Source organism: Megascapheus bottae, chromosome 4, assembly GCF_031878675.1.
Source record: "Megascapheus bottae isolate mThoBot1 chromosome 4, mThoBot2.hap1, whole genome shotgun sequence".
NCBI lineage: Eukaryota > Metazoa > Chordata > Mammalia > Rodentia > Geomyidae > Megascapheus > Megascapheus bottae.
The window spans coordinates 17,382,353-17,399,802 of NC_143512.1; the positions used below are offsets into that span (position 1 = coordinate 17,382,353).

General features: G+C 38.5%; 1 protein-coding gene across 2 annotated transcripts in view; it reads right to left on the reverse strand.

The window, feature by feature from the left end:
* Nucleotides 1-3,888: 3,888 nt before the first annotated feature.
* Man2a1 (mannosidase alpha class 2A member 1) overlaps nt 3,889-17,450 on the reverse strand; it is a 162,536-nt gene continuing 148,974 nt past the window's right edge. For both annotated transcript variants that reach the window (XM_090331511.1, XM_090331512.1), the window contains exons 20-22: nt 15,849-16,049; nt 6,994-7,104; nt 3,889-4,934 (exon numbers count right to left, since the gene is read on the reverse strand). In XM_090331511.1, coding sequence (XP_090187637.1) covers nt 4,782-4,934; nt 6,994-7,104; nt 15,849-16,049 — 465 coding nt within the window. In that variant the 3' untranslated portion in view covers nt 3,889-4,781. The remainder of the gene's footprint in view (nt 4,935-6,993; nt 7,105-15,848; nt 16,050-17,450) is intronic.

Consider the following 17,450-nt stretch of genomic DNA (forward strand, 5'->3'; position numbering starts at 1 on the left):
TCAGCTTACGTTTTCAGTGTTAAGCTCTACTCTCTTAGTCACGCTCCATGCTCCACAAGGGTAGCCACATGTTGCTATCAAGTGAATTAACAAATGTTGGGCTCTTTTGTTGCACTAATTACATTTCAAATGTCCAAGAGCTAGACATAGCTAGTGGCTACCACACTGGATAGCACATTTTTAGGTAGACATTTTCCTTTACCAAAAAAGCTTTATTGAAATAGCCCTACTTCAGAGAAAAACTTTCTGGTCCTTCAGGTTGGGTTTGCTACATTACCATGTTTCCCTGATTTTGGTCTTTAATGAGATAGATAAGATATATGGTCTCTACTTGCTAAAATCAAATTACATGATGGAAGTATTGATAGGGCTGCAACAATCTTGCAACCCCGAAGGACAAACCTTGAAGAAATACCTGAGGTTTCAGGAGGATCGTCGTGGTACCAGCCCTGAAACCCCCGCACCCTCAGGCAAAAATAAAATAAAAATGTTGAGATCCCTTCAAACCGACAGCTGGATGTGGCAGTAGTGGTAGGCATGTCATCAAAGGTGAAGCAGGGAGCATAAAGTGTGAGGATCATGGGCTAGGATGTATATGGGCAAAAAATAAGACTCCCATCTTGAAATAAACACTGCAAGTCAAGGGTAGGAAGCATGGTGGAGTGAGAAAATGCATTGCCATCAAGCATTGAAGCCTTGTGTTCAACCACAATACTGGCAAAAAGAAAAGAAAAAAAGGGATCAAAGTATTTTCATTTTTTTTTTTGCCAGTCCTGGGCTTGAAATCAGGGCCTGAACACTGTCCTCAAGGGTAGAGCTCTACCACGTGAGCCACAGAGCAACTTCCAGCTTTTTTCTATGTATGTGGTAGCGAGGAATTGAACCTACATCTTTGTGAATGCTAGGCAAGCACTCTACCACTAGGCCAAACTCCAGGCCCCTAGTTTACTTCTTGGAAAGACTTTTAAATCTACAATTTCCATTTGTTTACTCTCAGCAGTTATTTGTGTCCAGATAGGCTTCTGTAACCAGGGAAAAGCTATTTGACTTGGGTTAGGAGGAAGAACAGTACTTACCCATGTGATTCAATTCAAAATAACTTTGTACACCAACCACAATCACTAGCGTGTATCAGGAGCCAGACAAGTGGCAGTACTACCAGATGGTAGTTTTTATAAACATTAGGTAAAGGAGCTCTTTCCCCTGGAGTCTCAGGAATGTCCAGATAAAGTCTGAATCTTGAAGTAGATGTATATACCCAGAACCTGGACACGGCCAACTTCTCTACAGCTAAATTCCTAATGCTCTCTACTCTTGAACATTAGTTTCTGGGGAAATTTTCCTTTTTTTTTCTTGTCCCTTCAGCCAATGCTTACTGAAAGATTTTTTTGCCCATGAACCCTAACTTATGGCATTTCTGCTCTGCTTTGATATAGGGTAGCAATGTGGTATTTGCTAATTCTCTCTTCATTTGATCTACCCATTAAATATCATAAATCACCTTAGTTGGTTTCATATCACAGATTTGCTGGATGCCTTGTGAATATATAACTTCCTAAATCAAGAATTTACTAACTTTAACATTAAAATTATTTACCCTGTTGAAGGATTTAGTTTATTTCCCACTGAAAGTCATTTTTGCTAGTTTCTCTGGATTTCTACACTTCAGTGTATACCTATTGTACAGTGATTCATCTTTTTACTGTATGTCTTTTTCTGTAAGTCCAAATTTCCTAGTTGGATGTGTTTACCTGATTAACCTGTTATGTCTCCAGAATATTTACTCTTTAACTTTTCTCACCTCTGTCTTGAAGCAACTCCCTCACAGGTGCTGCAGCTGTGTGTAGCCCAGGTCAGTGGGCTGGGGAGGGGTCTGGATTGCCCTGATCCCACCCTGAGCTGTGCTTTCTGGCTTTGACCATATGAGATCAACAATGGTCTGTGGGCACAGCAGCTGGAAGGTTCCCAAACTCCCACTTGTGCCCACTGGATCTCTACAATTACTTAAAAAATGGGCTCACAAAGGAATGAAGATCAGATCCTTACTCCTTTGTTATGTTTCAATGCATGTTTATAAAATAGGATTAAAAATACTCTAGAGGATCATTCAGAGGATAAAATTATCTTTTATTAGAGATCTTATATTACATATTCCCCCAAAGATAGAAAAATCTTCCAAGAGAAAATATCAAAACCTGTTGATTCCAAGGTGAGCAAAATAATCAAAATGAAAGCAGACATTTTCTTGCAGACAAAGCTATGTGAAAACATTTTAGCACAAGTACAATAAAGGCATGGGAAGATAATTACACTGTTTTACAACACATTTTACAGCATTTTTGTTTTAATCAATATTTGTAGGAAACAAGGATGCTGAGTTCTGAAAAAAAATGCACTTGTAACCCCAAATTAAAATTTCAGAAAAGGAGGAGGTGGAGAGAAAGTGGTGAACTTACTGTGTGGAGAGCTGAAAATCTGTGAAAATAAATAAAGAGCCTAACCAAACAACTACAAGACAGGTCACAATTGAAGTGTGTGGTGCCAGACACCAAATTAGCCAGTTAAAAAAAAGAATTACTATCAGAACCCAAAGCAAAGATATCCTCTCTTTCATTTAGAAAGCAGAAATCTGCTGGTTAAAAGGAATTCCTGCCTCACCTGTGAACAGCTGGTGGTAACAACACACACTGAATGAAACATCAAGTGACAAGGGACATATCCACCTTGAACACCCAGAAGTGGCAGAACCACTGTTATTGCATCAGGTTTTTATTTCTTCTGATCAGAATTTTCAGAGTGATTAAGCACACTCACTTAACCACAGAACACAGTGAGCTCCCATAGGAAGGAATACATTAAGATGCAATAAGAATACTGATCTTATTCCTGGGATTTGCTTCCAGCAACCCTAAAGCACGTAGATGTCCACAAAAAGGAAGTGGCGGTTGTGTTGGTTCAGTTGTGTATCCCTCCCCTCCCCCAAGCAAGGGAGGAAACTTACAGTTCATGTTTATTGCATGAAATTATCCCCTTGTAATATCTTCATCAACACTAGTATTGTTTACTTAATTATTAAAGGCAAAGGAGTTTATGAATGTAACACAACAGTAATCTTAGGAGCTGCATCTTGAGTGAAAAATCCAGATGACAATCACACTACATAGTAAAACAATAATGGTTCAAATTTCTCTACAAAGACTTTGGAAGGATGAGAGGTAAACAGTGGCTTATAGTCAGATAATATGAACTCTGTTAAACTCAACCAAGGAATTTTCCAAACTGTGCACATCCAAAGAATGGTTTCATCTCTAAAACTGAATATTGTAAAGGTGGCTAATGTTGCTGTGATTTTAAGATTAAGGAAACAATGATCCAACACGAACTTTATTAAAAGTACTGTAATGGCACATTAGCAGAGACCTATACTTTGAGGTTACCATATACAAAAGTTCAGAACTGACTTTACATATACCCATTGTAAGATACAACAGGATGTGCTACATGAACATGGATTTCAAAACAGAGTCTGTTTTAAAGCATTATCTCTTCACTATGGTTAACTACTGTGAAATGGGAACAGTATCTGGATTTTGCATATGACAAAATCCTTGTTTCAAGTTGCAGTTTCCCTGGCAGCAGCATATTTTAATTAAACAATATTTCTCTTCCTTGTTTTGTTTTCTGACATCTCAGTACATTCAAATAGTCAAAATGTTTAGAGTAATACCACCACAAATTTAATGAAACAGATCAGAATGTGGCCAGCATTGCAGGCAAAAATTACCTAAATTTATGTGTCATAGAAAGTACCCATCCCCCAACCCTAACCTCCCCAAGTCCTCCCACGCTTCCAAACAGTAATATGGACACCAAAAGATTTAACAAGACTTATAAAAAAATAAGGCACATTTATTTTGATATGGTAATTTTAAAATAGAAAACCCCATCTCAGAACACCTGTATTCAAATTAGCTGTGTAAAAAGACACCTTGTGGTACCTAAAATAGGAGGAGGGTACCTATGGAATTGCTTCTTCCATTTTAGTGACAATAGAATAAATTGCACCTATCCCACATTGTCAAGTAATGAAAAATATGCTTCTTTTTTTTTTCTCCCCTATCACTGAAGCTGAATGATTCAAAATTAGTTATCCTGGAAATACAAAGGGCAGGCAAAGAAAGGTCAAGATGTTTACCAGGAAGAGGAATGAAAATCAACTATGTTCACCAGAAACATTGGGATTGCACTTTTCCACACGAGATTTTTCTGACTTGCATCAATGATTGCAACGCTTTTGGCCACTAGCAATTATCCACCAACCTTTTACTTCATTTCAGTCAAATGAATAATTTTATAAAAATAACAAATACGTAGAAGGATCTCTTCACAACCTCCAATGCAAACATAAATAGTCAGCATTTAACCTGAGATACAGTCTGTTCGGAGGTTGTCTTTGAATATATCTTCAACTCATTGCATTATTTCCTATCCATAGTAGTGGTTCTTGGGACGGACTGTTACAAAAAAAAAGAAAGAAAGAAAGAAAGAAAGAAAGAAAGAAAGAAAGAAAGAAAGAAAGAAAAAAAGAAAGAAAAGAAAAAGTAACCTGGTAGAGAGCATGGCTTTTTTTCTTTTCTTACGGCATTGGATTAAAAAAAAAATCACAGAATTCTTGTTCTCACAGTAACCAGAAGCTATAATAATGTGCTTCTTTACTGCACATCAAATCAAGAAAGGTATAAAAAAGCCAATGCTTGTCGACTGAAATTTGAAATTAAGGTTCACCTCAACCGAATTCGGAATGTGCTGATTTCCATGGGATTCAAGTTGATCTCACTTATATTTTGGGCTTCTGGAGGTGAATACATCAAGGATAGTGATGAGGGAGTTAGACTTTCAACGGTAAACTTGTTAAAAAGTTTCTGTACCAACACCTAAAAGGAATTGAGAGATATTTGTATATTAGTATAAATCCTGAAGAAAAAAATACAGGACATCCATACATTCAGTATTAAATAGTATATAAAAGGAAGAATATGTATGCCACATTGAAGGTCACTCTGAAGGAAAATTAAAGGGGAGGGTGAAATATATGCACAGACAAGCTTGCACACACAGGTGATTCCATGTCATGTGTTCTGCAATTACTGTCTATATTGCTGGAGAATTTTTATCCTGTGCAGGGACCACTTTTTTCTTTTTTTTAAATAAAAGAGAGGACATCTATAAGAAAACAAGCCCTCACAGTCCCTGATGACTTGAAGGATTTTTTTCTTTTAATATTCTTCTAGTCATTACATACCTTTAAGAATGTGGTAGCTGGTTCTCCCTATTCCCTGTCTCCCCACCCCCATTGGAACCAAGATATTTGTTTTTTTTTTTATTTTTTTATTTTTTATTTTTTTGCCAGTTATGGGCTTGAGCTCTGGGCCTGAGCACTGTCTTTGGACTTTCTCAAGGCTAGAGCTCTACCACTTGAGCCACAGCACCACTTCCGGCTTTTTTTTTCTATGTATGTGGTACCGAGGAATCGAACCTGGGTCTTCATGCATGCTAGGCAAGCACTTTAACCACTAGGCCAAACTCCTGGCCCGAACCAAGATATTTGCAGACACATTTCTACAAAAGTGATATTACCCAGTTCCATTCCATAGGAAAGATCATTTAGAAAACACAAACCCTGCCAAGTTATTTCAATATGTCTCTGGATCATATTCTACACCCTCCTTCCCCTTGGACCGAATACTTCCGTGTTAGAATGTTCAGAGCCAAGTATACTCAGATCATCATCAATAAGAAAGGCCGAATTCAAATATTATACCCCCCCAAAAAAATTTCAGTACTCCTTGGGTCCAACTTTGTGGAAAGGCATGCAAAAATTATCGAGAAGGAATCTACCCTGTAGACTTATGCCTATTACCTGATTTTCTCTTCTTTCCAGCCCTGTACCATGTAAGGCTGGAACACATATGTGTGGCTTTAGGAGCTGGAAAGCCCAGCCAGATGAGCAGCACGATGGTCAGACCTGTCTAAGAGATGAACCAGCCTGGCTGTTTCCTCTAGTCATACACAGCATGCTCAGAGAGGGGCAGGAAACTGGAGAGTCCTCCTTTCCAAGCAAAGCCTGAGGTCTTTGGCCACAAGCTCAACTTGAAGTCAGAACTAGATGGCCAGCCAGCAATATCCTGTCTAAATGTTGAGTTTGGCCTGAAGAGTGTTGGCTCATGCAAATCTGGATGAATCAGAAGATCTAGACATACATTTATTTCCCAAAAGGAATCAGCAGATCGAAGCTTTATATAGTGCTCTACAATTTTTTAATTGAGTCCAGTCTCAGTGCTCATATCACCACTCCTTATTGTTATGCTAGTCTGCTTCAGTTATTCTAAAACATTTCCTAGCCATGGAAGAATTGGGGGTTACCATGGCTGAACTGCTATGGTATGTGAGTCTGTGTGATCAAGATAGGATGAAATGGTGAGGGGAAGGGATGGGTGAAATGGAAAGCTGGAGAGGTGATAAGCATTGCCTTTGACTGGGACTGAAGGTAAACATGTTCTTTTTCCCTCTCTCCCACTCCCTTCCTGTGCATACTAGTATTGGGGCTTCAATTCAGGGCCTGGGAACTGTCCCCTAACATTTTCGTTCCAGGAAGATGTTCTACCACTTGAGCCACACCTCCATTTCTTCTGTTCTGTTTTTGTTTTTTTTTTTTTTGGTGGTCAACTGGAGACAAGAGTCTCATAAACCTTACTGCTTGGACTGGTTTTAAACCATAACCCTCAGATCTCAGCTTCTGAGTAGCTAGGATTACAGGCATGAGCCACTGGCACCAAGCCAAATGCTTTCTTAAACTAGGGAGACTTAGGCTAACCTCCAGACTGAGGGATAGGAGTGAGTGAAGAGGTAATAAATGGTTATCCTGTTGTCAGGACTGTTAACAGAAGGTGAACATTTCAAAGCAGACCAACTTGGGCAGCAAAAGCAACTTACCTTTCCCTGAGTTGTAGGACAAACCAGCCCTGTGCCTCTGGTGACAAAGCGGCAATCAAAGCCTTTCCTGTGAAGGATCAAGGCTGCTTCATCGGAGTACCCACTGCCCACCTGCAAAGGAAGAGCAACATCAATATGCAACAGGACATAAAAGCAAGTATTCCAGAAACTACACACCAGTGTTGTGATGCCATCAGGCCCAAACCATAACTAACACAGCAATGCAAGGAGGAAAAATTCATTTTGTTCCAGGTTCTACATTCACTGTGCCTTTTCACCCACTACAACCCTCTCCCATAGAGCCAGGAGTGATGTGCTCTAGGGTTACTGGTTAGGTGAAATAACTTCATGCCTTGGTTCACCCACTGTCCTGGGGAACACAGATTTAAGTTCAATATTACATACTGTTAAGTCAAAGTATCTTAAAGCAAGATTATTTCATTTTCTTTCTTCCTTTTTTAAATTGTATTTTATTGTCGAGATAATGTATAGAGGGGTTACAGTTACATTCATCAGGTGGTAGGTACATGATTTCTTGAAACTTGATACCCCTTCTCATGTTTTTGTCCCCCTTTCCCTCCCTCTCTTCCCCTCCCTAGTCATCTTATTTTCTTCCTTCCCTTGCATGCTAGGCAAGCACTCTACCACTAGGCCAACTCCGGGCCCCTCTTTCTTCTTTTTAATGTATACATGATACATAAAATGCACCTGACCTTTTAGTCTTTAACCGGCTATTGAATATACTTCATCTCTTAAAAATGAATTGTGCTTTCTTGTAAAATACATTTTTTGTTAACTGCATTAACATTCTTAATCTTTAATGTATTGGTTCATTATTTTTATACAAGAGGCATTTAAATTGAATTAGTTATGCTTATCACTTTCAAGACCACCCCACATTTGTCTACTTGATGTATCATTTAAATTCATATTACAGAATCTATTCTTCCTGGGTAGAAAAAAAACATGAAAAATAATAAACATAATCAGACAGTTAGATAAATATGTATTTTCAGCAATATTCCTTCTATCCATTTAAACAATGATGCCATGACTGGTTCAGGTTTGTTTTTTTTTTAATTTTGAGTTAGGATTGCTTTAGTAAATTTCATTTCCTAAGGTAAAATATGCTTATGCTAATAAGCAAAATTAATTAAAAGTAATTCTTGGTACTTTAAGAAATGCATAATTATTTAAAGGGAAGGCGTGTTCTGTCAGCACTAACATGAGCATAAACATGCTCCCTTTCTTCCTTCCTTGGCCACAGACATAAGCATACTCAAGCTTTGAACCTCCCCACTAAGGAACTGGACTTTTTAATATGTTCTAGATATCTTTTATGAGTAGCTGCTAGTATGTCCACCCCTGATTTGATTTTAACTTTCTTGAACAGTTTAAAGCTGCCCACACCTCACAATTCTTGGCTGGAATAACCTGTGTCGGGATGTCTCACAGGATATTTTGCAGTAATGTTGTTAAAGAGTTTGCTCAAATGAAGAAAGAAATATCTTTTAAGGAATGAAAATAGCTTTTAAGTCATCATGGGACGTGACACACATAGCAAGTTAAAAATCATAGGATACAGATTCCTAATGACATTTCAACAAATTTCACCCTGCCCACACAGATAACAGAAGAAAAAACAAGTAAGGAAACTCTGCATTTATCATATACAGAAGAGCCCTAGAAGTTCTACAAAGAAAGCTCAATCATGAGCTTGCTGGGAAGCATGGGAATGGATCTTTTTTCTAAGTACCAGTTTTTTGTCAGCAAATATTTGTCTACTTTCTGTATACATTCATTGTGTGGACCAATCCACTGAAAATACTACGAAGAGCCTGGTAGGACAGAGTATGTTCAAGGAGAAGCCATGGATACCAGTGGGTCAGAGCCTGGGCTAAGAGTTAGGCAAACATCTGGCTTCTTGTTCTGCAACATTTCATCAAAACTAGTTGTTTTTCTTTCCACAAAGTGCAAATGGAACCAGATGAAAGAGCAATAGAAATCAATGTGCTCTGTTTTCTGGCTTATAGAATGCCCTTAGTATGTTAACAATGAGCATTTCTATCAACGTGAAATAGTAAGTACTACAGACAATTATTTCAAAAGTGTTAGAAATTAAACTCCCCCTCTCATCCTTTTTGGAGTTGTAACTTAGGGCCTTGTGCAGGTAGGCAGGTGTTCTACCTAAGTCATGCTCCCAGCTCTTTTGGTTTTAGTTATATTTTTGGATAGGGTTTCAGCTTTTGCCCAAGGCTGGCTTTAGAAAATAAGACCCTCCTATGTATGTCTCTCATATGTATTACAAGCATGTATTGCCATGTCTGCCTTATTGGATGAGACAGGGTCTGGGACTTTTTCTTGGGGTCGGGGGGAGGGGAGAGCAGAGAGCACAAGGGAGGGGATTGTGGACTGACCTGGAACCTTGATAGCTGCCTTTGAATTAGGTGGGTCATTAAAATTCCTATTCATAAACTTCCTCTCTTTGGCATTGTAGATTTATAGATTTAGATACACTCTTATTTAAGATATTTTCAGAAGCCTTGCCACCTAAAGTGTTTGGCCATTTTCATTCACTGATCACCCTTAAAACTCACTTGAGTTTAGCAGGTGTTGCTAAAACTTCTGCAATGCAATTGATCATGAGGGAATTCTTAAGGCATTAGGAATGTGACAGGGGAAAAAAAAACAGTTGGGAGTAACACAGCTTTAGAATTAAACCTTAGGGCTCTACAAAAGAGTAGAAAATCAACAATACAGAAGTAGAGATATAATCATAAAAGTTAACTTTCATTAATAGAAATAATTCTACTTTCTCTATGGACTAAAATTACATCACTTGTAAAGACGAACTGAAATAGCAATCATCTGCCTGAGTTCTTTAAAAAAATCAAATATTCATGGAAGTATCAGTTTTCAAGCAAAAATACCTGCGGCAACGTAGCAGTTTTTTAGTTTCAGAGTCTGTCTAGGCATTTTATTTCCAAGAGAACTGTTTTTCAAAGTAGGAAACTGAATTTAACTTGAATATGCATGCAAGAAGACAGGTACCTTTAAGCATTCTCACTGTAAGCTCTGGAAGAGGGTAACTAGATCTTGAAAGAGTATGTCCATTCACCAACATTATAGTGAAAAGAAAAGAGTAAATTTGGAGGGAAAAGGAAAGAAAAAGAAAACATCTACTAAGCACTAGGCTGATGAGTGTAATCATAAATAGATCAGACCATATTGGCATACTGGCAGGTGAGTCATTGAATTGAGGCTGAAGTGTTCAGTAGTCTCATGGAAAATCCATTACAAAAGGTGTGCACACACATGTGTGTGTGTGCTACTACTAGGGTTTGAATTCAGGGCCTGGGCACCATATCCCTTAGCTGATTCGCTCAAGGTTGGCACTCTACCACCTAAGCCACAGCTGTAATTCTGGATTTTTGCTGGTTAAGTTTAGAGATAGGAGCCTCAAGGATTTCCTGCCTGCTTTCAAAAACTTATTCTTAGATCTCAGCCTCCTGAGTAGCTTGGGTTGCAGGCATGAGCCACTGACACCCAATGAAGTCATGTGACTTAATTTGATATGGAATAGCAAAATGCTTAAGCCAAAGGAGGTTATGCTCCTGGCTTATACCTAGGAAAAGAAAGTATTTCAGTGAGATGCTAGTGGCTCATGGATATAATTCTACCTATTCAGGACAATGGCAGTTTGAAACTAGCCAGTGGTAGAAAACTCTTTGAGATTTTGTCTTCCAAATACCATTAAAGAGCAGCACTGGAGGTATGGCTCAACTGTTAAGAGCACCATCTGGGCAAGTGAACCGAGCAAGTACAAGGCCCTCAGTACAAGGCCCTCAGTCAACCCCTATTACTGCCCACTCAATAAAGGAGGGGAGTATTTGGCCAAAGATCTCAGTGGAGAAAAAACCATAGCATCAAAATATCTATTAATTTAGAAAGGAAGGTGTAGATATGATTATTTATATCCATCTGCCTCTGAAAGCCCATTCTGAAAATTCCACTTTCATATGAGAATCTCTCCTGAGGGATGGGGGATGGGGGTAGGATATGGGGTGGGAATTGGTGCCATTTCATTCTTACTCTGAAAGAAAATTGATTTGTACATTAACATCATGAGGATGACAAATAGGTAATCTGCTGTAAATTGTAGTAAACCTGTTTTTCTGGAGAAGAGTCAGATATTAGACCTGTGTGGTGCCACTCCCACCCGCACCCCAGACCTATCTCCTACCTGAACTTCAAAGTTTCTCTCTTTTGATTAAAGTATTGCTAAATACTTGCTGGAAAAATGTCTCTGGGCCACTCAGAATTCTTTGCAAATGCCTACCAGCATTATCTTTAGTGCATTCTGGCAACTGGAAAGGTTAGAAAGTCACACTTCGTTATGAGTCTTGAGGCAGGAAATAACCAGTAGAAACTCATTTTTGAAGGTTCTTGTTAAAATGCCCAATAATAGCTATCCCTGTTCTGATCAACAAGATGAGAGAAAATAAAGGAAGGTGAATAGATGTTCTCAGATACTTGCAGCAAAGGAAAAATTTCCCCTTAATTTTCACCTTTCCAGAAGCTAGGGAGGATCAATAAAGGACTAATCAATTCTTATAGCAAAGGAAAAAAACAAAGTAAAAACCTGAAATCACCATTTATAAGAAGACAAGGTATGGCATAAATAGAGAGGAGACTTAACCTCACAGGCTATTAAGGAGAGATAAAAGTGTTATGCATACGCAAATAAATGAAAATATCAGATGATAAAATCAGTGGAAATAATCTGGAAAAAGAAAAAGACCTGAACTTCACACTGCTTTTCAAAATGTAATGTAGAAAGGTGCCACAAAGTCAAACTGAATGCTTAGTCATGTTCTCAGCTCTATTTTAGGTTACCTGCAGCTCCAGCCTTTAGAACTTTTACTCAGGATCACTCTTTCCATGGGATTTTGCCAGCATCCTCTCTGCCAATACTCTCTTTTAAATTTCTAATATCATGCCCTTCCTATTCAATGTAGTTGAGCAGCGTTTCTGCTCCCTTGTTTCAAACCTTTATAAAAATTTCTTTATATTTTCTAACCTCGACAGTGTAAAGAAAAGGGAATGATGTAGAGAAGACAATTCGAGAGAAGAGAGGACAACCAGCACACGGATGAGGAGGCTAGCCGTCAAACTGCCAGACAGGCCAAGTGCCAATAGCTCACTCCTGTAATCCTAGCTACTGAGGAGGCTGAGATTGGAGGATCATGACTCAAAGCCAGTCTGAGTACAAAAGTCTGGTGAGATTCTTAACTCCAATTAACCACGAGATAACTCAGAGTGGTGTTTAGGCTCAAAGTGGTAGAGCTGAAGAGCTTGGAGACAGTGCTTAAGCCCCAGAGTTCAAGCCCCACAACTGACAAGAAACAAAAAGAACTGAAATTCCCAGACAGCAGCTAGAATGGGCTAGGCTGCATAGCATGCTGTGGACAGGCCTACAAAGACATCTGTTCCCCCTTTCATCTGATTACAAATCCTTTCTCCAAAACAGACAGGAGGTACAAACCAATATATGCTCAAATTCATGTAAAATTCATGTACCGAAATAGGAACAATTCTGACAAACTAGGTTTGAAAAGTGGCTTTATGAACTCTAAGAAGTCTAGAGGCTGGGAACATGACCACTAAGTAGACGGCTCACCTAGCACGCACAAAGCCCTGGGCTCCACTCCTCACTACCACATACACAGAAAAAGCAGAAGTGGAGCTGTGATTAAGTGGTGGAGCTCTAGCCTGAAGAAAGCCCAAGAACAGTGCTCAGGCCCTGAGTTTAAGCCTAGGACTGGCAAAAATCAAAAAACAAATGAACAAATAAAACCTCTAATAATACCGAGTCCACACACAGTGCACAGATTAGGACTACCTACTAGGTGGCTTAATTTTACTCATTTAATATCTGATCCCTTGTTTAGAGGGATAACTTAGCAATTTCTGAAATCAAAAGGAAAGTTTTTAAGACCCATCAATTGTAAATTTGAGGTTCTCACACCTATGGGACAATAATCTTTGAAATGGGCATATTTGTCAAAGTCTCTACTTTCTGAATTTTCCCTGCCATGATCTAGGCACAGTGACTCTGAAACTGGCTGCTGGAATGAAGAACCACCTTCTTAGTTATCATACCACCAGCCTGAACCTGACCTCTCTCACTGTGCTAACTACACAATCCTTTTACCCACAAGGAATGAGGAAGACCAAGTGAGATTTAGAACTGAGGCATTTTCAGATATTGATTGGACTGGGGGATTAGCCAATGGGACCTTTTTCATAACCGAGATGTTAGGCAAAAAGAGACATGTGCCCTTCCTATGCCAAAGCAGCCCTCAGGCAGTCATAAATTTGCTGCAATGGTTGGGAAAAAATGCATAATTGGATATAAGCCAGATAGACCTTGGGTGCTGCTGAAAATGGCATCTATTTTGATAGTCCTTCAAGAAATTAAATGAATTGCAACCTCTAAATAAATATCTGTTATTTCTACACTGAACTGAGAGCTATCATCAGCACACAAAACCAGGAACATGAATTAAAATGCTTAGATTTAGCTTCTGAATTTATTCAGAGTCATTTTTATCTTCTTTTAGAATAACTATGGAATTACATAAATACCTCATTTTTTACTTCTCTCCTTCCCTCTCCCTCTCTTACTGGTATGGAGGTTTGAACTCAAAACCTCATGCTTTCAAGGTAAATGTTCTACCATCAAGCCACATATCAAGCCCACACTGGAAATCTGTTTTGTTTTGTTTTTGTTTTTTGGTCTATAGTGGGATTGAATTCTGGGCCTGGGCATTGTTGCTGAGCTCTTCAGCTCAAGGCTATCACCCTACTTTGTCTTTAAGTAATAATTATCTTTCTTTTCTCAAAGGTGAGGGGACAAAAAAAGTCATTTTGAATGGACTGATGCTATCCTTCCTTGTATTCTGAGTGGACTTTTGTATACAAGTATGTGCTAAAAGTCAAAAGCTAACACAGGAACTAGCAATAGCTAATGTGATAACACAAAAATCCCTAAAATTTAGTTCTGATTATGCCTCAGCATAGTACCGAGAGCCATTAACATTTCAATTTTTCTTTTTTCTGGTAAGATCTCCAAGTTGTGAAATCGCTATGTTACACATCTCAATTTGCACCCAACTTGGCCTATACTGCAAGCATCATCAGGATACCAACATCATCTCTGCCTTTAAATGGATTTCCCAGTAAGATTTCTCAACTTCCTTTATGAAATACCTAATGCCGGGATGTCTGATTCAGTCATATTTGACAAATGGTAGCTCAGTTGTCAGTCTCTCAGCCTGAAGGCAGTAAGGGTGGACTACCTCTTCACCTGCACATAGGTGACAGAAGCAGAGGATGCCAGGGGGCTGCAGTGAGTACAGTCTAGACTAGATGGTCTGAATGTTCCAGGGTGTCAACTTAATTTGGTAGACAATGGGACTGTTAAGAAAGAAAATTAAATTTCTATTATAGGAATAAAAACCAATAGCAGGAAGAATGTTAAGGAAGAACCATTTTTAAAAAAAGGGATTTGGAAAACAAGTGCCATTCTTGGATTATGTAGGGAAAATTGTACCCTACATTCCCTGACTCTAGTCAGTTTGAACTGTTCCTAGAAAACAAACACACTTCAAAACATTTTAAGACCAGGAGTCATGTACAAGGGAGGCTAAGAGAGAGTAGTCAACCATCCCCTAAGCCCTTGGGGTCTTCAGGTTATCCTGAAACCATCTATGCCTCAAAGGTAACCTTTGACTTCAAAAATGGGCATATATGTGCACTAAAGCTGTCTAACAATTAAATTTCATATCTAATAAAATCTCACATATTCTTTCTCCAACGTTCTTCTACATACTTGGTTTTTCACTACAAAAGTTTTGAGTCACAATGATTTTGTAGAAAAAAAAAGAACCAAAAATTAAAAGCCTCTTGTGTAGAAATAGTGATTCTCTAACTCTTAACAAATGGAAAAGTCACTGGAGCTGATCGACCTGGTCCTACTATCTAATCAAGACAGCTTCAACCTGTTTTTCCTTTCTTTTGCTTTGTGTTGATTCTAGGGCTCTAATCTAGGACATTCAATCTTCACTTGGCTTTTTTTGTTCAAGGTTGGTGATCTACCATTTCAACTACATCTCCACTTCTAGCTTATTTTTTTTTTTTGGCAGTCCTGGGCTTGGGCTCAGGGCATGAGCACTGTCTTTGGGTTTTCTTAAGGCTAGCACTCTACCACTTTAGCCATAGTACCACTTCTGGCCTTTTTCTATGTATATGGGACGGAGGAATGAACCCAGGTCTTTGTGCACACTAGGCAAGCACTCTACCACTAGGCCAAACTCCCGGCCCCTACTTCTAGCATCTTGGTGGTTAAATTGAGACATCCTAGGCTTGCTTTGCTAGCTATTCAAGAGGTTTAGATTCTGATCTTAGCCTCCTGAATAGCTAGGTGTAAAACTCAGCTTCTGAATTCATAATGAAATGAGGAGTCACCAATATTCATTTCTTACATGAAGCAGGAAGCAGGAAATGTCTCTCTCTCTCCCTCCTTTAGCATTATAGTAAAATAAACACTTGCTAAAACCAAACCAAACCAAACCAAAGCAAATATGTTATCTCTGATATTCTTATCACATAGAACATTTCTGAAGACCAATAAATTAGTACTAGGCTATCTACCAAACTAGACTATTACTGAAAGACACTACGATTTTGGATAAAGAGCCCTCAGTCATTCCTAAGGACACAGTAAACATAAACGTTTCAGTGTTTCTCATTCCTCTTTACTCCTTATACAAAGCATATTCTAAGAAGTATACCTTTGACTGTATTGTCCGCAGATTAACCAGGTGTATGTCACAAGGCAGTGATGACACTAATGGACGGAATTCACTCAGCAGCTCAAAGGTAGGTGAAGAGAACTTTTCTTTGACTACCATAGGAAAGACTGGATGGTTCAGGAATGAGGAAGTTACGTGGCTCAGAAGTGAAGGATAGCTGACTGGGTTTTTTTCTTCTTCCTATCAAGCAGAAAAGTGTGGGGAAAGAAGATGAGTTGACAAATCACTGAAAACTGGGTCACTCTTTTATTCTAAGAACAGGAACATAATTACATGTGCAGTTGGGTAGTTATCACACATTTACACAATTCATTATTATTCAATGTAATTTAAAAATATTTTAGTCTTTGCTATGGTGGGTATAAACTGATAGGTAACATTTCTGGATGTGTAAACATCAAATAAATCTACACCACAGTTAGGGGTACACATATGCTTGATGACATAAAAAATTAATTAAATCAATGCCTATGCACAACCACAGCCTATGATGTCTAATGAGTAAAAGTAGACACATGAAGAACTAAGAAGAGAACATAATTTATGTAGAAATATCCTTTGATCACCAGCTATATTTGAAGTGAATTTAAGTTTTTTTAAATGACTACTTCATGGATAACTCCTGATTTGTTTCTTTTTTGTAACACAGGATTGCAAAGGCTTTGCTACTTATCTGTGTGAAAAGACGGGACTTTAAAAAGATATGGACCTTAAAATTCAGAATGTCCAATTAACATTGGACAGAAGCGTGCTAGGAAAAAAACAACTACCATCATGCCAGAGGCTAACAGTAGATGTCATTATGAATCAGACCAATGGAGAGAGAGAAAAGTTAAAGGCAGCAGAGGGACATTGCAATATTAAGATACTGACAAAAAAGATTAGGTCTGGAAGAGTTTTATGAAAACGTATGCATTCTTTTAAAAAGAAAAATTAAATAAAGCATACAAAATAGTATTCCTCAACAACACTGTCATTTAATGCAACTTGTAGAATAACATGAATAGCAAAGGGAACATTTTCAACAAGATACTTAAATGTGCTCACAGATCAAAGGACTTCTTGATCTAGGTCAGGATTGCTGAAAAAACTATGTCTGAGTAATAAAAGATAAAATAGTCTAACACTTGCCTTCCCAGATTTGAGAGGCATTAAGTCCATTCTAGGTCAAGACACATGCAGAAAGAGCTCTCAAGTTTTGTTCTTGGAGGAATTCCTGGATACTTCAGTGAGTAGATGACTGATCAATCATGTGCATATATACCAACCCTCCAAAGAAGATCAGTACTCTGACCTGAATTCAGCCAGTCCTTTACCTGGATTACCACACAACCAATGACCTTGGATCCTTTACAAAACAGATTCTTGGGTCTCACCCAGATCTCCAGAATTAGGATCTCCATGGGTGAGTCCCTGAGAATGGAAAATTAAAAAAAAAAAAAAAGCCTTTGCAGATCAAACCCATAAGTCAGCCACATACTGTGGTGTGATTCTGTGCTGGGAAAAGCCAGCACACACACATACAAATACACACAACATCTATACTATAAGTATATACACTATATAAGTATATACATTATA